Source organism: Triturus cristatus, chromosome 6 (genome assembly GCF_964204655.1).
Source record: "Triturus cristatus chromosome 6, aTriCri1.1, whole genome shotgun sequence".
NCBI classification, from domain to species: Eukaryota; Metazoa; Chordata; class Amphibia; order Caudata; family Salamandridae; genus Triturus; species Triturus cristatus.
The window spans coordinates 357,797,081-357,823,340 of record NC_140589.1 but is presented as its reverse complement, the minus strand read 5'-3'; the positions used below and the strand labels follow the sequence as shown (position 1 = coordinate 357,823,340).

Here is a 26,260-nt window from a genome sequence, read left to right as displayed (position 1 = left end):
GTGAGACTTAAAAACCTTTTACCAACTTACTGCCTGGAAAACCAACAGAGACCGGGATCGCCCTCAACGTTGTATTGCCAGTTGGCTTCTGCTTGCTGGTTTTTCCTCATGCCCCTTTACCCCTTTCCTACCTCCCCCCTTAACCCACCTCTTCCCCCAAACCTTACTTTTTCTCAGACTGTGTTGATACCAAAGTCTGTTTATAAATAGTCTGGTATGATGTGGTTCCATTTCATACCACACCCCTCCTTCAAACCCTTTTTTTCGGTTATGTGAAAGCTCTGCATCATTCTAGAAACTACACTACCTATACTCCCCTCTGATGTCATCAGGACCACGCTTTCCTGTCTTTCTAAACCACACCAGCCAACACACCGCATCTCCTCGCCTCAGCATGTCATTCTGAAGCATATGGCAACCAATACAAGAATCTGAGATGCAATCCTTTTTCGCTCCCCTTAATTTACTAATATTTGCCCTCGCAGTCACATTTTTAGGTCTGACCTCGAGACTGCTTTTGCTGTCTTGCCAGATCCATTTAATAAAAATTGTAAATAAAATGCATGCTTACATACCTACATAGTGTTGTGTGTCAGCCGTCTTCAGCCGTTGGATTGTAAACTGTAATTAACATTTTGCTTTCATCCTTTGCCCCCTACAGTATGGAACAGTGGGCTCGGCCACTTAAGCCATTGATTGTCTTGCATTGTGAGTTACTGTATTTTGCCTGATCAAATATGCACCCCTACCTTAAAAGAAATACTGTTCATTGCCAGGGCTGTTGGGCCAATACTTTACTTTGCAAATGTTTATGTTCTTTAAATTCTTTATCCTTTTTGTATTTTATGCCATTCATGTGTTTATGCTGTCTTCGGATTATCGTAACTCGAAGCTAGTAGTAACTTTTCTTTGTCCCAATATGAATCACAACAGTGTAAGTAAGCATACAAATTGTTCTGTTAAAATGATATGCAGTAGTTAATGATTTTTTTTTTATTAAATTTTTTTAGTGTAAACTTACTGCCCCTATGTTAGGTGACGGGTTTTAAAGAAAACAAATCTTTGTCTTATATGCTTATAATGAAAAGAAAAAACACATGTCGCAGCCAGACCTGTTATCTTTACTAGTGCTTGGTATTTACTTTGCTTTTTGCACCTTGATGCAACTGGGCTAAAAGCACTGTGTTACAATAGGTCAGGAATTGTAACACATTTAGAATGTACTGATAAATTATGTGAGCCATTGCATAAGACTATTATACCCCTATATAAATCTCAGAAGTTGTTTTCTAATTTGATAATTTATTTTTTATATAGATTGAGTGTATGGTTGCAGTGGACATAATGCAGATGTATAAGAAACTACAGTTTGAAAGAGGTAAGTATATATTTATTTTTTCTGGTGTCCAACCTTTTACAAATGTAATGTGTGATAAGACATTGATCTTAGACTCAAAAGCTATATGCAGCTGATATTCACATTTCTTGAACCTAAACATCAAATCATCACTAAAGACTGATGATCACCCAGTGCAAATGTTTTTGCACCAATTATTAGGCCAGTCCTGTTCGACCTAGTTATGCATGCCATATGATCTTGTCCAAATTCTGCACCACACCTGTTCCCAGCACCATCATTGTGTCTAGTTCCTCACTCAACACTTGCTTGGTGCAACTCGATGCCCACTTGCGGACATGCACATAGCCAGTACACATCAGAGAAACCCACACAGTAAGGCAAGGCACAAAGTGAAAATGACATTGGAAGACATATACTTTAGTAAACACTGCGAGTCCTGTACACATAGTAACATTGGAAAGCACAGGAACACTGGAACATGTAGGCAAAGACACAGGTACTGGCAGGCACAGGCACAAAGTCAGGAAGACTTAGACACTGAGACAGGTAATTTCAGCACTGAGACAATACTGGCAGTAGGACATGAAGAAACTGACAATGGAACAAGGATATGTAAACACTGGTAAAGGGATCTAAGCTGTCGTATCAGGGCAAGTTTGGTAGACACGAAGCCATCAGAACATGCCCTAGGCCCAATCTAGATACCAGAGTGGGGCTGAGAATGTATAATGCCTCTGTCTGATAACTGGGGGAGGAAAAGAGGATTATAGGAGTCTTTGAGCAACACTCGCTCATCAACACACAAAAGTCAAATCTTTGAGTATGTTGGCAAGTTTATTTATAGCTGTGTGCATACATACTGTTTACTTTTTGGTTTAATTGTATCTGCATTTAATCATTTTTTAGGTTGCACAGCAGTCAAGGAATTCAAAGTGATCAGTAAAATCATAGTAAACAGTATAATCTTCTTGCCAGTGTTAATACGCATCAGCATTCTTCAGTGATCAATTACTGATCAACGTGATCCTAGAGTGAAAAAGCTCAAGGAGTGCTAATTATAGGCATTGTTATATGGAACAGATCTTGGATGTTCCATGGAGAAATTCTTTTTGAAATGCTGAACATTCGAGTTAGAACTAGGATTTTTTTTCAGTCAAGTAACTGCGAAAGTCTGTTAGAGTGCAGCCCTACATAACACCTTGAATGCAATGAGATCTTCCAGCATAATCTTACCACAAAAAGGAGATGCTGAATTCCAATGCCGAAGACGTTTGTGTAAATGAGCCAGGACAATGGTGCAGCATGAATTGACATGTCTGGAGGTTCTTTGAGACCACAAGCATACTGTGAAGCCTTAGATAGGCAGATTCATGATAGCATTGGAGAATTTCTTGTGAGCTTGAAATCCAAGTGCTAATGAGTTTCCAAATATTACCAAGTGTAGAACAGAAGTGAATAAGGACCTATTAAACCTCCTACCCTCGCTCCTTAAACCACTGGGTAGCAAATGTTCTACCTCAACATCGGGTGAATGTGGTCATGTGAGGAATTTTCTGCCTACCACCCTTGCCCAAGCAGGAGCAAAATGTATCCCCTTATAACAGGTACTTAATGTAGGCTCATTAGAGCACTGAGGGGTAGTGAATAAAAGCTTGATGATCCAAAGTTTGCCAAAAAGGCCAGGGTATACGGAAAGGGCCATGGCTGGCTTACTGGAAATGAATTAGAAATACCAACATACACAATTGGCTGGGAAACCTTAACAGGAGCGTATGTAAAGACAAAAATACATCTTTGATGTGGGATTCAACCTCTCCATTGTTTATCAACATTCTTTTCTATAGTGGCTTACAGCAAGGTGGGGCAGGGAGACATAGAGGCAAGAACATCACGAAAAACAACAACAGTAGAGCTATAGAACAGGATATCAATGGTTGATGAAAGGTAGACTCAGACACTTGGACTGGAGAATATGGAGGATTGGTAGGCACTGAGGAACTGATATTCGCAGGCACAGGGTTAGAGATGCAGAAAGTCACAAAGGTTGCAACAAAGACAAGATCCACTTTCGGAAATGTAATTTGGAATGTCTAAAGACCTAAAACCTATACTCCTTTGGATGTCTTGTTATGTGTTGCACTCTTTAATATCCAACTGTTAAGAAAGTGTAACAGCAGTCAAACAATGTAAAGCTCATCTGTGTTTACCACCCTTAAGGACAGCGCAGGATGTGGACTAATTAGAACAAAATTGCTATGATTTACATTATTTTTCATAGAGAATAAACTAGATGGGAATTTGCCCGATCACTAATGAAGTTCTGTATGGGCACAACCTAATAGGATTCTTTTTCGGGAAATGTTATTTTAATAATGCAAAAGCACATTAGCTCCCTCACCAAAGGAGCGAATTACCAACTCCGCATCTTAAGGAAGCTCAAGCCCTTTCTCTCTGCCCAAGACCTAAAGGTTGCAGTGCAAGCATTTGTGAAGCTGGACTATGGCAGCGCAACACTGTGTGGCTTGCCCAGAGGGAAAATGGCTCCGCTTAGGGTGGCCCTCAATTCTGCCGCTAGGCTCATAATCGGCACATAAAAATACAACCACATCTCTCCCGACCTGCTGGCCCTGAAGTGGCTCCCATATGAAGCTCGGATACAGTTGAAATTTGCATGCATGGCACATAAAGTCATCCACTTCAAGACACTACTGTACCTCGCCCAGAAACTGGAGCTCTCATGTGGTACAAGAGCCTCCAGAAGTGCCAGCACCCTTTTACTCAAACCACAAAATTCAAGAAAAAAAAGACTTACAATCGATCCTTCTCAGGCATGGCGCTGAGGATCTAGAACTCTTCCCAACCCCCACCCCCCGAAGTCATGGTGATCCCATTCCACTGTCCACTTCAAAATGGAAGTTAAAGGACTCTTGATGAAGAAATAGCTGCCTCAGTCCGCCTTCCCCACTTGACCTGGATCCATAGCTGCTGTTTGTAGCCCAGAGGCCATGCTGGCATGACTGCTGGACATTTCTTAAAATGTACTTTTCGCTTTTTGGACTCTCTATGTTTACCTATACCCTCCTGGCTGTATAATCTGTAAAGCGCTCTGATACTCTCGGTGGTCATGTTCGCGCTATATAAAACTTTATAAATAAATTAAATATTAAAGATGTACCCATATAAACGTAAATCTGCTATTTTAATGATGATGCTTTCTAATCATAATTGCAAGACCTGCATTTTTTCATAGGGGTAGCAGATTACCGCTATCCGCCCTAGATCTTGATATTAACTCTACCCTGATCTGTACACTCGCCATTAACTTTAGTACGTAGGGAAACAGGTTAGTTCTGGTGTACTAGCATATCAATTTTGTTAAGAAATATCAATAATGTACTTACGTAGCCTAACCAGAGAGGTGTGTCATACAAATGGTAGGAGAATGGGTTGAGACCCATGTATTTATTTATTTTGCTACACAGTTTGTGGTTCTTAGCTGATAGTGAGTCTCACTCACTGTAAGCTCTGTTAAAATGGAGTGTAAGTGCTAAACACTATGACTTCTGTTAGAAACAAGGTGTGCTGCTGCAGAGCGTAAGAGTAGTGGTTGCATAATAAAGTACTTTTCATTTTTAGAAGAAGTAGCACTAACTGCACCGTGATTTATTGCATCGCCTTGAAGCCATGTGAAACAAAGCTGCCAGATTGGTGACAGGAAACCTCATTGATTTCCTATCCAGGCTAAAGTAAAACTTTACAGTGCTAGACATCAGTCATAAAACCATATATGGCAGTGCTCTGTACTTTAGTAAGTTTCAATGCTACCAACACTTTTGAACTCTTACAATTAATCTTGGACCTATACTGATTTGAAAAGGAAAACCTTAACAATGTGGATCTTTTTCACCACTGTTAATACATCAGGTGCACCGTGGGGTGCCTTTTACCTAGGTTCTATGAAACTCCTGCAGTCTTACAAGGACTCTTAACAATACATAAGTACTTTTGAGGTTCATCGAGTGTATGAAGTACCATTTAGTCAGTGCTGAAAATAGGTCCTGGCTGGTTCACACAGCTTAATGCAATATTCACAAGAATTGCTAGCTATGCAGCAGTCAAAACCTGTTTGTATGAATGGTGTTCCTCAGGCTACTTCCTATATGTCTTCATTACCTCTCCTTGTTTTCTCTGCATGCAAAACACATTATCAGCCAATTGCTGCAAGGCTTAGTCAACAAGAAAATACTTTGACCGTAACTGAATCATTTGCACAGATCCCTTGTATAATGCTGCATCACCTCAGCCACCAAAACTCACTCAAATTGGGGGTGTCCAAATATTGCTAGATCTCACCATATCTTTCACCATCCCCGTGAGATATCCCCACGTAAACATTCTGCTCATTAGGTTTCATTCCAAATATTTATTAATCCCATGGAAGAACATGCATAGCACAGTTCATCGCTATGCTGGTCGTTTGACGATGACTTTAATTCTTCCACATTGATCTTAGCAATGTCACAGAGATGTGACTACTGTAGAAACCATGGTGCCCTAGCAATTGCTGACAGTAAAACTATCTGGCAAATTCACACAATTTCTGTTTCAGTGCATAAATTTGTATTGCATTGTAAGCAATTCACCTTCCTCACATCAAAAGCTCCACAATTATGATGTGCGAGTGGGCTTTGTAAAGTGCATTACATCAAGGGTTGCGAAGGAGAAGGAAAGTCCCTTTGCACACCTTGGGCACTTAAGGGGTAGGTATGTATGTATGTTTTGAGTGCAGTGTGTGAATCTGGACTTGTATGTTTCTATAATTCTTTGTCTCTCTTTTGAAACATTGTTGTGTTTTCTGTGCGTGCTATTAACTTTAATACCTTGCTAAATTGGCCATTCTATGTACATAGTGAATGGACTTGAGAGGCAGATACTAACATTTCCAGCCTCAACAGCAGCACAGCCACACATATTGCATTATTAAATACAGGCAATTAGCACGAAAAATTGAAAATAAAACTTGCTAGTAGGTAAAGTGGGATGCTTTCTGAGTATCACCTGCTTCCATGTTTCCTGTTGCCTTGTTAGCGAATGCTGATATTATAATTGTTTTTTGGGCTTTCTTTTTTAGAAATTCTTTTGGATCCATGTCGAACCTGGTGTCCATCTTCTTCCTGCCAGGCAGTCTGCCAACTTCAAGAAGCAGCACCTCTGAATCCACAACTAATACAGTGCAATGCTTGTGAAATTGAATTCTGTTCTGTATGTAAAGCCAACTGGCATCCTGGACAGAGCTGCTCAGATAACCTGCCAATTACATTTCTTCCTGGAGAAGCTAGGTATGTATTGTATTGTATGATAATGCCATTAGCATAAACACATTTTATATTTCCTGTGACGGTATACTGATTACCCTTATTTAAAAAAAATATTTATGTAAGAAATCTAATTTTGCAACGAAATGGAGGAGTGACATTGAATGGCTTGATGCGTAGACAAAAAAAATGTTCATCTTTATAGATGAGTAGTCTCTTGGAAACAAGCAGTACATGGTTTTAGGTATGCAAGCTAATGCTTGAACTTTAATTGCTTTGTTTGTACATTTAAACATTTGACAGTTATGGTAACCATTCTAAGAGAGCTAGGCAACATTTGGTGGGCCTAGTAATTTGTCAAGCCTTTGTCTATAGCTGTCTTTTATTCCCCATTTGTGTCATCACATTGTGACCTCTATCCCTGCCCTCATTTCTGTCTCATCCCTTACCTACCACGCTGCTCTTCAGTCGAAACCCCTGCCTTCCCCATCACTCTCTTACCATCTTCCCGTTGTCACTTCCACTCCCGCTACCCCCCAAGGTCTCATTCGACTGGTGAGCCGCATCATTCCCCACTCTCCTTCTGTTTCAATGTGGGTGCGTTATTGAGCACCCTGGAAAATGGGGATGGCCTTGAAAGCTCTGCCCCTTGTCCAATCACTTCAGGTAAAGAGCAGTCAGACGGAATAATATGCACTCATGTTTCTTCGGTGTGACAGAAAAAGTCTCCGTTCAAGTTCTGAAAAAACTTAAAAACTAATCCCAATCAATGAGCCAGCTGCAATCATTACAGGAATAGAAATTAAATTGGAAATGAATAGCTTCCTTTAGTAGTAATAAATCACCTTTCTCTAGCCAGTGCTAGGATTTTTTTCTTTAGAAGGTAATCTTGAAAGAAAACAATAATGGCACATAATCTGGTCTCTGTCTTGGGGTGGATAATATCTAATGTGCTAGATCAAAAGACACATTTGTACCTCTGTCTGCAGGATTTTTTGTTGCTAGGATAACCCCCTTGAACAAATGGATAAATCATGGGATCAAACTTGTTTGGTGCTCTCCTTCGGCACCCATGTGTATTCCAACGGTTCATAGATTACAGTGTTGTGAACTGTCTTTACACTTAGGTCTCAGGACTTTCAGCTGAGTTTCGTTCTTACTTTGGCTCTCCTGAGCAACGGATTAAAAGCTGACATATGAGACTCAGTGTCTTTTCTGGATTCTGTCAGAGTATACTGGCAATTATCCGCTCTGATGGTTGTATAAGTCAATCTCTTGCTATGAGGGGCCTGATCAGCTTGAAAGTTCTTCATGGCTTTTATCTCCTTTAATGTGGTTTTAAGAAAGGTTCTAATAAACGCTTATGTTGCAGATTAAGAACTGGAATTAATTTGTTTCCTATGAAGCATGTTTTGTGTACAGCATATATCATCAAGTACTTCTCTGTATTCTGTTACCCTTTAATTTCTTTTGTGAGTTAAGTCTCCTAATCACTCAGTTTTGGAACACAGTGGACAATCTAGCAATTGATAGTAATTTGCTCTTTCAATTTAGGTTGCAGATTGATGATTCTCCCCACTCGGTGCATAGTTTGAGTACTTTAGCTGTAAGTGTACTGGGGCGGGTGGCTGGGTTAGCTGGGCTGTTTGTTTGCTAGAGAGGATTGATTTGCTTGCCTCTTGCTTTAGACAATATCATTTTTGCTCCACTCTGCCCCATCATTTTGGAATCCTGAATGCAGATCGAGTTGACTGGTCCAGTCGGCCAGGCATAGCTTTGCCATAGGGTTAGCAGTGCAAATATCTCCTTAAGTAAGACCTGGCTTAGGGCCTGGGTGGGTGTTGCTCCTTAGTGCACTCAAACATATTATGGTGGGTTGGTCGAACATGATCGTGTTTATATCGTTTTTCTAGTCTCTGTTATTGCTTTTGGCCCTTCTCAGATTTTGGAGCTGACACACCTTGACCTTTCTTTGGTTCAACTTGTCATCAGTGCTGTTTTGTTCTCCCTGTTGGAGTTTTTAGCTTTGTAATGTTGCTGATGTTGACAGTGTCATTGTTGATGTGGAGGCTTTTATAAGCTTATGGATTGTTGCAGGGAAGTTTGAGATAGTGTAACATCTGGGACTAGCAAGGCTGACTGCAACTGCTCTGGCTTGTCTACACATTGCTGCCAAGTTGAGTTGATTTAACAACTTGTGTATACAGAGGACAGTGAAACTTCCGAAGGCTTCTTCATTTGAGCCCCCACATCTTCTAGGTAGAAAGGTTCACCCTGGTCTAGATCTCATGAAAGTAGGATCTCTATCGGGTGTCATCGTGGTAGGTGAGCATAATAGGTAATTCAGTCCACATTCTTGGCTCTTTGACAGATTGATATAAATAGTTGGTATTTTTATTGCCTTCCCTCCTTGCCCTTTTTATATTAAATGTATAGCTACATCAGATTTTTTGGTTGTGCATCAACCATTCTTCATAAATGGGATTTATTCGACAACAGCAATGGTGATCGCAGCTGTTATGCTTTTTCCAGTCTCAGTTTGCAGGCTTTGTATAAAGGGAGACTTATTCACTAACTATAGCATGATGTTAACATTATAGTAGATAGCACAATGGGTGCATCATGCCACTTGTGATATTTAACCTGCAGGACCTGGGTGCACGTAAACGTGATCACAGCTTGTTTGTTTTTATCTTTTATTTTTTTAGGTACCACCCTCTCCCCATCAAAGGGAATTAGACCGAGTTTAGTCATGCTAGTGCTCTTCCCCAAGAGTAATGAGCCAATAAGTCATTGGGTAGGTCTGTGGCAAAGTCCCTTTACCTCTGTGTCCTGTTTCGAACATGTGAGTGAAGATAGTAGGAAGCCATGTCTGACTTTATGTGGGAAAGATGCCTCAAAGTTCCACCGTACCATGCACAATAAGCATTCATGTATAGATTTGTGTTTCTAAGTTATGTTAACTCGTATTTCCGTTTGTGGTAATGGTAATCTTCTAGTAGGGACTATTGAGCAGAGCTCTAATTGCATCATTCCTCCTAGCAAGGATTAATGAGGAGACTCCTATTTATAGCACACTTTTCTTGGCAAAAATGTGGCAGAGGACAAATGTGAATAAAGTCACTTCAGGACTACGTGGCATGGTTGAATGGGGTTTTACTACACTCCATTGAATGCAGAATATAACAACTTTCTAAAAATACTATTTTTGGCATTTGCACTAAAAATGTTTTCCCTTGAAATTGATTTTCCCATTTAAGTACAATTTAAGAAGGACATCTCTATCATTACCTTTAAAGCTTGTTCATGCTTTGCCAGGGGAACAGTGCCATAGGCCTATACTGCAATCCCATCTTGGTATCCCTGTTACTGTGGAAACATTCAAGTTAGACAACATTTCATGTTTCACTTTTGAATGATATGTAGCTGAGTCTTGTGGCTACAGAACATATTTTACAGGTAAACTTTTTAAAGTCAGTGATATACCTAAGAATGTCAAAATGGGTTGATTTTGATATGTGCAATTTTCAGCCTTACCTGCAATGTTCCATGAATGATTGTCGGCCATTTTGGTCTGTTTTAAAGCTTACCTGAAGTTGCCATACTGCATCCTACACATTGAACATATTAATACCACCCTGAGAATGTTAGCACAAGTTTACCACAGACTTACCTAAAAGCCAAATATGCTATTTCTGTCCTGCCAGTTAGTATCCACATTTTACAGGTAAAAGCGCAAACAATGGGAGGTGTTTAGCATGCTCTTATTGTCCATAGCCCCAACGATACTGTAATATAGGTCCATGAAATCAGTAAATACGAGAAACTTTGAACAAGTCTCCATCTATCCAAGCAGTTTTATGTTTTTTCTGTTGTGACTCAAAGGTTTATGGCATTTTCTTAAGTTGTAAAAATCTTTTCCTAAATAAAATATTACAAGAAATGTTGTTTGTTGATTAAAGGGGCGTTTAGTTACACCAGGACATGGCTCAATATAATACCACTACCTATTTAAATATGCTCCATTTAGATGTATAGCATTCAAATATATGTTTTGTGGATATTCTGAAAATGTGGCTTGGATAGGGGCCTCTAGCACAGACATTGAACAACTTGTTTACACTATTTTACGTAAAAAAATAAATAAATAAGGCAGCTCTAAAGTGAAGAAATACACTGTTAACATATTTATTATTGGGTGCTGATTATTTTTTAATGCAGATGATTTCTTTCTGAACAGCTCTGTTTTTAAAGTAGAAGAGGATGATGATGTGCCAATCAAACGCTGTCCAAAGTGCAAAGTTTACATTGAGCGAGATGAAGGTTGTGCACAAATGATGTGTAAAAACTGCAAACATGCCTTTTGCTGGTACTGTTTGGAATCACTAGATGTGAGTATACTGTGCAAGTGTTTTACGATTTTTCACTTGCTTTTAATATGTTAGAGGTTGCTAAAGAAGTTTAGATCTATCATGAATTACCTTTGAATGCAAATTGTAAAATTGAAATTGGAAATATGAACTGCTACTTATGCATAACCTCTGTCGTCCTGCTGCTGGCCATTGTCAGTGTTTCATTCTTTGTGCAGGTGTTGGCAGGCGCAAATCCTTCAGTTTCAGAATTCCTAGAGCCGAGGTAGCTACATGTTGATATCATGACTTCACTTGAAAGTGGGTTCATGTGTGAATTTAGGCATGTAGTCAAAGGTGGGTGTTGGAAAGCCAGAAAGAATAATCCACAGAGACCTCAAAAGTGCATCAGCATGAATTTATTCCATATAATGCAGGTACAAGGAGTAGTGAGGTAACACTGTGACAGATAAGAATATCTTGCCCAGATGACATTCAAATCAAACCTATTTTACACATTCCGCACTCCACCTCTCACATCAAAATCATGCACATGCCAACCCAACTTAGGAACTGACACGTTCTGTAAGCATACATAATCATGCATCAAAACATCACCACACAACCTTCCCGGTTACAAACAAACATAATTCCAAAGAAACAATAACCGCCACAAAATTAGACCACAATAAAACTTTTGAAATTCCAAGGTAGCCTTCACGTTTGTAATTTATGTTTTAATACTTCCTTCTGTAAATGCCCAGATGCCGTCACTCTCTCTTCAATCGCACAGTCTCTCCTTCTCAATATTTTAAGATGCTCTTCTCACTGGATTGGCAAATGTTCTGCTGGAATGTCAAAAACATGATGCTCTCACCATGCATTGAACCAACTCTGGGTTGCCTCCCTTTTTTCAACGGCATGCAATCATCATTACACAGGCCAAAGATTACACGTAGTACTATCTTCCACTATTTAATATTTAGATAACTTTGACTGTGTCCAGCCAGATGGCACTCCTTTCCTGTTGTTCATATATCTACACATTTTATTCTTGTAAACTTTGATTCTTACCTTCAACCTCGTAAATGCAGCTCCACTAGAAACACCCCTGTTGTTTGGCACCCATTGACTGAAACAGGAGTGTGATTTTCAGCCTCCCAGCAGCTTAAAACTGGTGTAATATGACTAACTTAGGAGCTGTTTTATAGGACAGTAGTGCAGCCTGTAAAGCTTTTTTCCAACACAACCCTCCTTTAATAGCTAACTGGATAGAGTCCTTTATGACTCTGTTGAAGCTTCAACCTGTCCATTAACCTCTGTGTGGTAACCACATATGTTCTGATATTATTTAATGTTAATACTTTCTAACTCCGTGACAGTATCAGTACTAATCTCAACTATCCTCAACTCTGCCTATTTGGAGAAATAATCAGCAGCCACCAAAAACTTAGATCTCCTTCCAGGGAAGATGGTAAGAGCATTGACAAATTCCACCCATAATTTCTGCCAGGCACCTGAGAAGTCAGTCAGGTGTGAATCTACAACACAAGATTTGGCAGGCTAATTGCTCATCATGCGTAACTTGCCGTCATGCTCCCATCTATCACCTGATCCAGCCCATTCCATCATTAATACTCCTTGATTTTCCTTTTGGTCCCACAGATCCCCAGGTGATGCTTGTAATGGTTCTACAATGCACTTTCTCAATTTAAAATGGGGAATTATTAGCTTGTCACTCCACTATGAATAGTCCCAACATTTATTACCAATTCACCTGACATAAACTTTACTGAATGATCTCAGATCCTTTTGGAGATTGGGCCAACCATCCTTTAAATATTTGAGCACACTCCTATGGAGTGTCTAATTCAATTTCCTTCCTTCACTACTGTTCCAAAATTGTGTTGTCAGAAAATGATCTCACTCCTTAACGTTCTCAAATGCATAATCCGCCTAACATTTGAACATTCATGCTCCTTGAGGTGTCAAATGACACAGCGGTACAGTCCCTGAACATACTTAACGGAGAACTGGAAATACTGAATATTAGTCACTGGACTTGTAAGTCTTTCTGTAAATGTTCTCCAGTACTTGCTGACAATAGATTCACTAAAGCTTTGTGATACGTCCTAAGAATACATTCAGTTCCACACAAAAACATTCTGTAATGCTCAACAGCCAAAGAACACGCAAGAAAGTCTTTCTCAATTACAGATGTGTCTCTGCTCTTGCTGTCGTAATGTTTTGTATTACACTTGATTAAACAGACGAGTAATACTTCTAATTTTAGGTATAAGTAGAAATGATTCGAGACCAACCGTGCATTACAGGTTATAGGTTTAGATCTTGCACTCTTCCTTAGATACTTACTTTATTTTGTATATGCGCATCGAAAGACTGATGATCTGTTTTGCTTCGCATCATTTCTGTATCTGTTAGGGACATCTAGCCGCAGATTTCTTACCTTTGAATTATCCCCAGACTGGATCCGGAAATTGTTTTACAGCAGCACCACTGCGCGCAGGTAGAGGGCATCAAGCAACTGCATACCGACATCGTCCACCGGATGTGACATCGACAGAGTCCACATAAGACCCCCGCTGAAATCATTTACTTCCTTTCTGTGCTTTCTACGCGGATCCGGAGAGCAGTGCATCTGGCCGTTTTTTTTTTTTGTCCTATCTTGACATTTATGTGGACAGGACAGGGCTTTTTCCTGGATGTCCTGAGGGTTCAAACCCTTTGCTTCCTGTGGGCGGCAGATGTGGGCCACAGACCCTCATAATATTTGTATGTGCTGTCTTGGCGAACACCATAACTTAAAGGAGTGGGACTCCTGTCACCAACTTCGCCCTAAGGTGTTTCGGGAACGCCACATGAAGCTCTAGGCGGGGAAGCTGTCTCAGGCTGCACAGCGTTCGTGGTCACTTTCACATTCCAAGGAACCCTCAAGGGTCAGCTCCAGAAGTCCTTCCAGCGAGCATCCTTTGACCTTGCTGTCCAAAGGCAAGTTGTGATATAAGCGGTCGTGGACGTGGCATTCCCCAACTTCGCTACTTACGCGCAGCGTCCCTGACGCCCTTCCCCTTCCTGAGGAGATGGGTGGAGAGTCTACCCTGCACCTTTAGCTATTCCCTGGAGCTGATGAGGGATTATTATTTCTCCCTTCATGCCATCTTTGGAACTCCACCTCCCTCTGGTGTGAGTCTCAGCCTCAAGAAGGCCAGCGGAGCCTTGACTGAATCTACTCCAGCAGGGTCGCCTTTGACACCAGTGAGGTACTCTGAATCTGTAGTGGGATCCAATCCTTCTCTGGTGCACAGCCCTTCGGGGTTACTACCTGCAAGGCCAGTGTCTGCTCATCCTTCTCGGACGTCGACGGCACGAATTGGCGCTACGCCGTCTCGCCTCTCCAACCCCCTGAGCGGCGCCACATCGACACTGGTTGGGGGCAGTGTCGGTGGAGTAGTTCCCCTTGGGCTACTTTCCTCCTTATTTGGAGGAGCTCCCTACTGTTGTTCCTTCATGAGAACAGGTTTTTGGTGGAGATGGAGAAGAACTAGGGCTTATTCCACCCCTGACTAACACTGCTCAGCCTTCTCTTAATTGGATATATGAGCTGAGTGACGCTAGTGGCCTTGAGTCCTCTTCCTCCTCTGGCTTGTTTTCTCCTCCCGGCCTGCCTACTGAGGTTAGATCTGCTTTAGCTGAACTTCTGAGGAGGGTAGCTCTGGTTCTGGAGCTGGAGGTTGTCATTGACCCCTTTTTTTTGGGTGCTTCATCAGGGCAAAACGAGGCGGAGCAAGACAACTGACCTGGTCAGTGTGCCTGCTCTCCCCCATGCAGCTTCCCTACTGAGGGCTGCCCCCTGAGCACTCTGCAGCAGGGTGTTTAAGTCCCTCCTCCACCCGCAGGCTCCTGCCTGCGCCTCATCCCTGTTGGTCCAGTGGGAGAGCACTCTGCTGTTCTGCCTCTCTTGCCTTTTTTTCTCTGTGCCCTCTATTCTCTCTTTACTCTTTTCTCTCCTTTCCCTGTTTTTTCTCTATTCTTCCCTTTTTCTCTCCTTGCACTGACGCCATCACCAAACTCATCGCACCCCACACCCTCGCCTACATAGACTACATCCTTCTCGGTGACCCAAACTTCCACCTGGACAACCACGACGACCCAAACACTGCTTCCCTCCAAGAGAACCTCGCCAACATAGGACTCAAACAACTAGTCACCACAACGATGCACTCAGTGGGACACACACTCGATCCTGTCTTCGCCGAAGGAAACAGGGTATCCTAAAGCCACACCACAGAACTCCTCCGGACAGATCATCACTGCATCCACTTCTCCTTCAAAAAACCCACCGTACTCAAGCACGTCCAAGGTCTCCCCTGTAGAAGCTGGAACATACTCACCGAAGACCCTCCAAGCGACACCACATGGCAAACCCTGCTCAATTGGACCCACTCACTGCACAAGACACCTTGAAGACCATGAAAAGCATCCACTCCGGGGCACCCTCAGACCTCTGCCCACCCCACATCTTCCACAGAGCTGCCTCGGCAATCGCATCAGAACTACGTTGGACGGTCAACTGCTCCCTTGAGACCGCCACCTTCCACGACGACTGGAAACACGCCGAGGTCAACCCCCTCCTGAAAAACCCATCTGCGACCCCAACGGCCCTTAAATTCTTCAGGCCCATCTCCCTGCTTCCATTGGCAACCAAAGTCATCAAAAAGGCCGTCAACACCCAGCTAGCAAACGTAATCAAAGCTTAGAACGTCCTCGACATCTCCCAATCCTGATTCCACAGCACCGAGACCGCCCTACTCGCCCCACCGACGATATCCGCTCTCTCCTCGGCTGAGCAAAACGGCAACCCTCATCCTCTTGGATCTCTCGGCTGCCTTCGACACCGTCTCACACCGCACCCTAGCCACCAGACTCCACAACGCTGGCATCCGCAACAAGGCCCTCGATTTGAATATTCTCATTCCTCACCGGCAGAACTCAGCGAGTCAGACTCCCGACCTACCTCTCAGAACCGTCAGAGATAACTTTGGAGTGCCCCAGGGCTCCTCCCTCAGCCCCACCCTCTTCAACAGCTACATGGCCCCCCTCGCAACCATCGTCAGGAACCACAGGCTCAACTTTGTCACTTACGCCGACTACACCCAGCTTATCCTTTCCCTCACCAACAACCCGACATCAGCCAACACAACTACCAAGCAGGAACGAAAGCTGTCGCCACCTGGATGAAGAACAGCTGCCTGAAACTCAACTTCGAGAAAACAGAAGTCCTCATCCTAGGCTCCACCCCCTCTGCATGGGACGAATCCTGGTGGCCCCCGCCCCAAGAAATCCCCTCCACCCTGACGCATGAAACCTGGGCATCATATTGAACTCATCACTCACAATGAACCGCCAGATCAACTCGGTATCCTCCACCTGCTTCAACACCATCCGCATGCTTCGAAAGACGTTCAGATGGATCCCATCCAAATCCTGAAAAACTGCCACGCACGCTGTCATCAGTAGCAGACTAGATTAAAGCAACGAGCTCTATGCCGGGATCAACAAGAAACTCCTTTGCAAACTCCATGCCATCCAAAACGCCGCAGCCAGACTGATCTGTGACATCCCCTCATCGCAGCCAGATCACCCAATACCGCCATGATCTCCACTGGCTCACAGTAGAAAGAAGAATCCCCTTCAAACTCCTCACCCACGCATACAAGTCCCTGCACAACACCGCACCAGCATTCTTGAACAACTGCCTCCCCTTCCACGCACCCAAAAGACACCTCTGATCAGCTGACCTCTCTCTGAACACCGTCACACGCATCTACAGGACCTGAACCGGAGGGTAGTCCTTTTCCTTCCTGGCAGCCAAGGCTTGGATCGACCTCCCCCTCTGGCAAGCCCCCACACTGCCCAAGTTCAGGAAGGACCTCAAGCCTGGCTCTTCGGATGACTCCAGCACTCAATGGAGTGCCCCCCGTGCCTTGAGACCCACACTGTTGAGTAGTTGAGCTATACCAACCCTGATTGATTGATTGATTTGATTGATTGATTCAACCTGTGCTCCCCTAGAGTGAAAACATATTTGATATTGTGCTGTGCTCTTGGGATCAACCCATTTCCGGAGCTCCAGTGGACCAGTTAATAGCTCAAGGACACCGTCCTACCCCTGGAGACCCAGCCTGACTTCTCTGTAAGCCTACCCCCTGCAGCTTTGTGGTTCAGGCAGCTACAGCCTCTCCTGACATCAGCGCCCTTCCTATCGTCCCTCCAGACAGGGAGTCTTGGGGTCTCAATACTTTTGGTCAGCATATTTTTCTGCCACCAGTTCCGCTTTGCGGTCACTTAGTACCTTTAGGTTTTACTCCCTTTATTTGACTTTTCCCTTCACCTGTTTATCCTTGTCCGATTGCGCTGCAAGTGTGGTGCTTAAGACACCCCCTGACACGCCCCTTTCATGACAGGCTTAAGTCCAATCACAACACATCTGCGCAGTGGGCGCTGTGATGGCTCGCATAAGGTAAGCCCGTCTGTGCCCACCTACGCCCAGCCCCCTGGCTGTTTTAACTCAGATCAGCAGCAGCACTTAACCTACTTAAGAAAGGCACTGCTAGCTCTCAAGCCACTTGTTAAGCCCGATGACTGCTTCCAATTGAATCCCTTGTCCATCAGTGAGCCATTTCATATGACTTACCAGACCTACAGTGCCATTAATCTCAGTCCTCTGATTAAGGAAAAAGGACTGGAAAACCTGTCCTGTGAAAAGAGGAGTGAAGGGCTTCCTGACAACTCGGGTATCAAATGTTCAAATCGCCTTGATCGACCTAATAAAAGGGGTGGAAGGCTGGCAATAGTTTAGCGAGAAGGCTTCCTGCACTTTTTACTCCTTCTTCGGGAGAAGGGCTCGAAGCGCTGCTGTTTCATTTTGAACTGTCTAAGACCTAGACATTTATTGGCATGTTTGTTTACCGTCCCCCAGAGCCTAGAGTGGTTTTTGCTGACAAGATCAGCCCTCTCCTGGAATCGCCCATTCTGATATCTAATTTCACAGTAATTGGTGATTTTAATTTCCATTTGGAAAAAATGTAGATCCCAACTTAAAGCAGTTAATAAATAAATAAATTGTCATGTTTTGGACTATTGCAGATAGTTAATGATCCCATGCATCATGTGGAACATCTGCTTGATAAGATGTTCACAAACAATCCAAATATTATGAATCCTCTTTCCCTCCCTCTGTCCTGGTCGCAATACCGCGTGCTGAACTGGCAGATAATGCTACAGGAAAAGCTTCACCTTGTAATATGTAAAAGGTAGTCCTTGGGCCGAGCCTGGCATAAAATAGAAGCTATTGGAATTAAATTCCTCACTCATGGCTTCACTACCTGATTTGGCAGGAAACTTCGATCAGATGGCGGAGGACCACTCCAATTGAGTAAGTGCCACCCTTAATGACATTGCCCCTATCAAAGGCATGGTCACTAACATTAAGAAGCTACCTCAGCCGTGGTTTGATGAGACACTCTGGGCCTCTAAACAGGGTTGCCAGAGGCAAGAGCGTAAATGGTGCAAAGAATATGAGTTGGAAGAGAGAGAAAAATATAAACATCTTGCAGTCTATAAAAAACTTGTCTTTGCTGCTAAACCATGATATTACTCCGAGCAAATAAAATTAGTGAGTTATTCCTACAAAACTTTTTCTTTTTTTATTGGACAACTCCAAAGAAACCACAAACAATAAGGTCATCAATAGCAGAAGATACAAATTAAAAAAAACAAAAAAAAAGGAAAAAATCAAAAGCAGATGATACGTTAATACCTGTACAATCAAAATGAAAACATAAGAGTTCATATATAGTCCAAATACACAGTGACAGCTATTGCAAAATAAGAAACATATTACCAAGGGTTTATGCATTAGTTTGAAACAGCTGCAGTGCTCCATGCAGTGACAGGAAACCAAATCTTATCGCCTCTTCTTTTAGACTTAGGACCCCTAGTTGCATATATTGTAAGCTCATAGTTGTGTACAGACAGAAATCTGGAAAGCCACATTTGAAAACTAGGGGCATCACAGTTTTTCCATAATGCAGCAAGAATAATTCTATATATCGCAGTTCCAATAAAAAGAATAGCTTCCTCATTCGGGTTCAATTTTAATGTACCATCGTATCCAAGCAAGCAGATAGTAGGTGACTCGGGCAATTTACGCCCAAAGATCTCCTCCCAGAATTCCCAAATAATTTTTTTTTAATAGTGTCAGCTTATCACAATAGTAAAACATATGAGTTAGCGTAGCGGGTCCACAATTGCACCTTGGACATTGATCGTTGCTTCTTCTACCCCATAAAAATAACTTGGCTGGAGTGAAATAAAGGTTGTAAATAGTTTTGTACAGTTGAGATTTTAGATTAGTGGAAAGTAATAAATGTGATGACATGGCAAGACCTTATCAATGTCTATATCTGAATTATCGAGCCTATTTACCTATAATAGTTCTGTCTGTATTATATCATCTGGTGAGTTCTCGTGGAGGAACGTATAAATTGTACCAATTCTAGAAGAAGGGCTAATGGTAGCTTCGATAAGAGAGCTTCTAGTCCAGCTTATGTTAGGCAACTGAGAGTTTATACTTTATCTAATTTGAAGACATTTTAAATAATCCGTCGCAGGTATATTAAATTGACTTTGGAGAGTAGTAAAATTAGCCTTCATGTCTATACCCAGAAAATCATAAAGGGAAATAATTCCCTGTCTCTCCCACCTGGCAGAGATCGCATCGTTCATGCTTTGCGGTAACAAACAGGAATGCCAGAGTGGAGTGTAACGGCTTAGCCTAGGAATATTCATAAATTTTGTGATTCTTCGCCAAACTTTCCATGCCCCAGTGACCGTCTTGAACTTAACTTTCTTATAATAACTGGGCTCAAGTTGTCTTAACAATAGTCCTCTAGTATTGTGTCCAAGGGCTAGTTCGTATATGGACGGAATATCAGGCTCTTCCCTGTTATCTACTGGGTTAACCATTGGGGCGAGTTGTTTCAGAAAGGAAGCCCAAAAATAAAGAAGTAGCTGTGGGATTGCCAGCCCCCCTCTATCAAGTGGAAGAGACAGATATTTAAGCGATCTTCTAATCATGCCGTTTTGCCAAACAAATTTGGAGAACTGTGAATCCAAAATGTTAATAAATTTGTCTTCGACTAGCAAAGGGATAGCACGAAATAAATACAATATTTTAGGAAAAACAGTCATTTTGATAAAGTTCCCTCTCCCTATAATAGATGGCTGCAAGCTATTTACTCTTGTTAGATCTTGACTAATTGAATCAATCAGGGGTTCATAATTAGTTTTAATAATATTTTGTACTGTAGTGGATATATGGACCCCTAGATATGTTGCCAGTCCGGTCCGTCTCACATCCACAAACTGTGTATTTTCTGTACATAATATTATGGTTTTATTTTTATTCAGGGAGTATCCTGAATAGGCACCAAACTGCTGTGTAATTGCCTCAATCTCAGTTATGGCTGTCTCGGAGTCAGGTGTAACCACAGCAACGTCATCTGCGTACGCTAGAACTTTGGTTTCATACAGTCCTGTCACCACTGGTGTAATCCTACTATTTTCTAAGATTTTAAGTATCAGAGGATTAATGTAAAGGGCAAATAATATCGGGGAGCACAGGCATCCCTGCCTTGTTCCTCTTGAGATTTTAATGGTATTAGATTCACACCCTATAACCTGGAGCTTAGCCCTTGGATCGATATACATAGTCTTAATTGATTTGATAAACCTATGCCCAAAGTTCTATCGCTCTAGAATAGCCCACATAAATTCGAATGACACTCTGTCAAATGCCTTTTCGGCATCTAGGAGAATCATTGACATCTGGCCACCCGTAGTTGCAGTGATGTCAAATAGTGTTATTACTCTGCGAATGTGATCAGTAGTGCCCTTTCCTGGGTTAAAACCGTGTTGCCATGGCGTGACCAGATGCGCAATGACCCCCCTAAGCCGATTGGCGAGTATTTTTGAGTATAGTTTCGAGTCTGAGTTTATCAGTGAGATTGGGCGGTAAGAAGATGGAGAATCTGTAGGTTTACCTTTCTTGGCAAAAATGATAATGTTGGTATCCTGCCAAGATGCAGGCGTATTTCCATTCCACTGAATTCCAAGAAATAGATCTAATAGAAGTGGTAATATTATTTTACCTAGGACTCAGTATATCTCTAGAGGCAGTTTGTCGGGGCCTGCTGCTTTCCCCGAAGCTAGTTCTGCGAGGGCGAGTTCAATCTCAGTTAATGATATTTCTTTCTCCAAATTATTCTTAATGACATTATCCAACCTACTATCTGAGCAAGTTGCAAAGTTACTCAAAAATGTGTTGATTTCCTCTTTATTATAGGGAATGTTGTTCTGATAGAGGCTCTGGTAGTAGTGTTGGAAAATATCAACTATATCTTTTGTTTGCGTATACTCTTGACCGTTTGATTTAATTAAGGAGATAGTATTTTGAGATGCCCTTTGTCTTGTCCGTAAAGCCAATTGTCTACCAACTTTTTCTCCATTCTCATAGAGGTTTCTTTGCTGTGTTCTGAAAGATTCCGCAGACTTCTTTGTTATTTCTTTATTTAGGTCATTTTTTAAGATCACAATCTGCCGAAGCAGATCTGAGCCATCTGTTTTTTGTGCTAGCGATAAGGTATGCGTGGTTTCTAAACTAGCTAATTCACCCAATTTCTTAGTGAACTCAGTGGTCTGCTGTTTCTTGATCATAGCTACATAGCTAAGGGTTTCCCCTCTGAGCGCAGCCTTAAAACAATCCCAAACTATATTTCTAGGGGCGCTGTAGCGGTTGATGTCAAAATAGCCCTGAGCCCAATTCCTGATAAAATCAACATACTCACTATTAGCCAATAATTTCCTGTCAAACGTCCAGACTGAGGGTTTCCTAGCAGTACTTGTTAAATTGATGGTGAGAACTAGGGCGTTATGATCAGAGATTAATTTAGGATATTTTGCGATCGTTGCTGAATTGTAGATACTTCTGGTGGAAAATATATAGTCGATTCTGCTGTATTTATTGTGTGGATTTGAAAAAAATGTAAACCCCGGGTCCCCTTGGTGTTTGAGCAACCAGATATCGGCTAGATTATGGCTCATAAGAAGTGAGTTAACAGCTTTAAATACCCTAGGTTTTCGACCATAATACCTATGCCTGCCTTGAGTATCATAAACTAAATCTAGTGTGATATTGAAGTCGCCGGCCAAGATTAGTGGGCCAGACCAGCCTGCCAGCTCCACTTCTAAGCTTTCGAACATAGATGGATCATCTAGGTTTGGCCCATATACAGCACAAATGGTTAGCCCTACGGCAAGCTCAACGGTTACCCATCTACCATACTGATCCATTGCTTGGCGTATGCGCATTCCTAAGTACCTCTTGCCTAAAATCGCCACCCCCCGAGTATTTGTGGTAGCCAAGACGTTATAACCCTGTATTTTTAGTAGGCTTCGCATTGCCCATGGTAGATGCGTTTCTTGCAAACATACAATATCCAGGGAATTTCGCTTTACTATCTCAGACAGCCGCCCTCGCTTACCTCTGTCATGTAGCCCTGCAATATTCCAGCTACAGATACTTATCCTCCCCATAAAACTAAGTATTTTGATCCTTTACTGATACTGATACATAAATCTAAATTTGCCCTATAATACCAAGATATTTTATGATTTGTCATGATAGTTTGAATTCTTTTATATGGAGTTGTCTGCATTTTATTAGTTTTGCTCCCTTCCCCGCCCGCCCCCCACCTTCTTGGCCCCACCCCCCCCTGCACCCAACATAAGGCAGCAAGACTCCATAAGAGTCTATTCGTGATGAAGGTGCATCACGCTGTCAGGTCCCCACTCGGTTAGCCGAGTGAGAGAATACAGAACCGTCTTTTTTTTTTTTTTTTTTTTTCCTTTTAAAAAAAAAACTTTTTATAGTCCCCTCTTCCCAATTATTATTCTTTTTTTTTTTTCCTCCCCCTTAGTGGTAGTATTTTTGCCTGTCATACAAAGTTCCTACAAAGAGCCTACAGGATGTTGGCCCACATATTGCACTATTGCGCTATTTTGAACAAATGTTTCACGGACCACCGGCCCCCCCACATTATGTTAACTACTTAGATAGCTCAAACAGACTCAGCCGTGCCCTGCCTCTATACAATTATTGTAAGCTATCCAGATATTCTTGCGCTGCTATCTCCGAGACAAAAAATTTCACACAACTCTTTTTCAAGCTATAAAAAACTGACTCTACCCACAGCAAGCAATTCACAAGCAAACAGTCAAGATTACTGAAATCAGCTAGCTTCTTTCAGGACAAAGTAGTGAGCATCTTTATCAAATTCACTGCTAATTACTCGGGTAGCTTTGATAATAACCAGTCTCCAGAGGTGGTTTCCAAAAACAAAGCTTTAGTCAATTTGAGGCCCCTTCAGTAGAACAACTTGTAAAGGCCATTCCGAACATTAAATTTGGATCCCCCTCAGGATCCTTGCCCCCTTAAAATAGTCCATTTAGTATCTGAAGCAGTAGCACTATACTTGACAAAAATGTATTCTGCTATGTTTGAGACAGGTTTCCTTCCCTCCCATTGGAAGTCAGCTAGCTTCTGTTCTCTATTTATGAAAATAAGCTAATGTTAAATATGACTGATTTAAATAACTGTCATCCAATATCTTGGCTTCCCTATCCAGCCAAGGTAGTGGAGAAGGTGATAAATGAACAGCTCGCCTTCTTCGTAGATATGAAATATCTCCTTGACGACACTCAGTTTGGCTTTAGGCAAGGCTATAGCACGGTATCTGCGCTAATAGTGGCTACTGAGGAAATGAGAACAGCACTAATTGGGGGCGGAAATGCATCCCTCATCTTGTTAGATCTGTCAACAGCGTTCAATACGGTCAACCATGGGCGGGGAACATGGCGGCAGCAGACTAGCTGCCGCGGCACTCTGCTCCGAGAATCCTGCAGGGCGTCGGTCTAATGCAGCTTCCTCGCCGCTATTTTCGGACCTTCTAACCACTTTTCAGCACTGAATAGTCAGTGACCCCCTGTTTGAGATTGATGAACCGGCTTTGGTTTTTCTGATAAAATTTTCTTGTTTCGTTGTTTTTGGGAGTAGAATCTGTCGAGCTGCCGTGCTGGGTGGTCCTCTTTTTACCTCCATGACTCCGAGGTTAGGCGTGGTGCAGCCATTTCTCGAGGACTCGGCCCTAGTAGCTCCGCCGTCAGCTGAAGATCAGCATAGTTTGTGGCCCTGGTCCCGGGCCGCTCTGGAATTTTGTCGTGGGAGGAGACAGTGGAGCTCTCGCAGTGACTTTCAACCTGGAACCTGCGTTCACCGGAGCAGCGATATTTTTAAACATCAAGAGGGAAGTAATATTGAGTGTACAGCTGCTAGTTTTAACTCGGTGGAACAGGTTTCGGGTAAGATCCCTGACAGGGAGTTATTTTTTTGTGAAGAGTTTTTCCATGCAGCCGGGAGTTCAGAGAGGCCCCCTTTACAAGTGCCAAGTAATCTCTGCTTTAGAGCCGGGGTGGCGGGGGTTAATAACTCCACGAGGGTCACTACGAGAGCCACTGCTAGAGCCAACGCACGCGCGGTTTACTCCCAAAAGATAGAAATACCCTTGTCTCCTACTAATAAGGGGTTATCTATAACCAAAACCTTGGGAGGAAAAGTTAAAAATAACGCAGAAAGAAGACGCGCATGCCTAAGCAGAGTGTCCAGGAAGCCCTCTGTTGGGCTAGTTGCTGAGGCTGGTTATAACTCAGTTACAAAGCTGGATTGCGCTAGTGATCTCCAGGGTGGAATAAAAGGGGGCGGTGAGTCCATCGTACCTTCCTATAAAATAAAACCTCCTGAATCCCAGATCCCCTCCAAAACTTCTTCATATTTGCACGTTGAAGTTAAAGCCAAGCATACGAAGAGGTCAGGCAAAACAGCTGAGGTGAATAAATCTGCCAAACCGCCTTTAGATTCCTCCTCAAGAATTACTCCTTCACTACGATCATACTTCAAGGTTGTTCCTCAACTATTGGATTTGGCTCAACCTCAACCTCAACCTCAACTTCAGCTTCAGACTCCCTTTGTCTCCGCCTCCTCGTTAATACCTGCTGATATGTCGGCTGATATGTCGGCTACTTCAGTCGCAGGGGGTTCTTCTGAGCTGTCTCCTCAATCGGTAGCTCTGGTGTCTGGTGCACCCCCGGTTCCATCTGTAAGGGCTTGCACTCCTGCGGCTGACTTATTTTTAGCGTCGGCTCCAGTCCTGGTTGAGAATGTTCTCTCTAAGGCACCTATTGATCCTGGGGAACTCCTTAAGCAAACCAATTTAGGTCTAACCCCCCCCAGTTGTTTTACCCCTGCTAGAGCTGGAGCCTTCATCGTCTCCACCTGATGCTTCTGGCCTTAAACTTAAAGCAATCCAGATACGGGCATCTTCTGGTGGTGAAATTAGTGGGGTAGTACATCATGACCCTCCAGTCTCTAGCACTAAGGTTCCAGGCGATTTTGACTTGGATAGTCTTGGGGGGTGTGGGTATGCCTACTGGAAAGGACTTGGGGCAGGTTTTTGATCCTGCTGTTCAACAGGAGTTCTCGCCTGCCATTGAAGTGCTACACTTGAATCTTAACTCAGGTAGTACTATCAACCTCAAGAGTGGTTTGATTGCAGGCCCTCCTCCTTTAGATTTTTCAGATTCCGCCCTTCAGCACATGTTCACCACTCTCTCAGCGGATATCAAGAGGGGCTTTGAAGAGTCTGCATCTAAACAGCGGGAGATAAGAAACTACTGCGAATCTCTAGATACCAAGATCGACGGACTCTGCACGAGAACAGGAGTTCTAGAAGAGACAGTGGGCAGCATGTCGGTACAACTTGACAAAGCTAATGAGGAAATTGAGAGTCTTAAGAGAGTTGACACTGCTATCGCTGATAGAATGGAGACCCTTGAAAATAATGCCAGACGGAGTAACATTCAAATTTTGCATGTGCCTGAGGGTAGTGAAGGATCTGACATTAAGCGCTACATTGTCACCCTCTTGAGACACTCCCTTAAATTGGACCAATCTGAGGAGGAATTATCATCTGAGATACAGCGAGTACACAGAGAGCCATTTAGGCGGAACCCACAACGGACAAAACCAAGAAAGATTCTAT

At 42.7% G+C, this 26,260-nt stretch overlaps 1 protein-coding gene across 2 annotated transcripts in view; it reads left to right on the top strand.

Moving 5' to 3' along the window:
• The window catches only part of RNF144A (ring finger protein 144A), a 109,082-nt gene that overhangs the window by 56,649 nt on the left and 26,173 nt on the right, over positions 1 to 26,260 (top strand). For both annotated transcript variants that reach the window (XM_085610747.1, XM_085610749.1), the window contains 3 exons: positions 1,318 to 1,378; positions 6,492 to 6,699; positions 10,916 to 11,066. In XM_085610747.1, the coding sequence (XP_085466873.1) occupies positions 1,318 to 1,378; positions 6,492 to 6,699; positions 10,916 to 11,066 (420 nt within the window). The remainder of the gene's footprint in view (positions 1 to 1,317; positions 1,379 to 6,491; positions 6,700 to 10,915; positions 11,067 to 26,260) is intronic.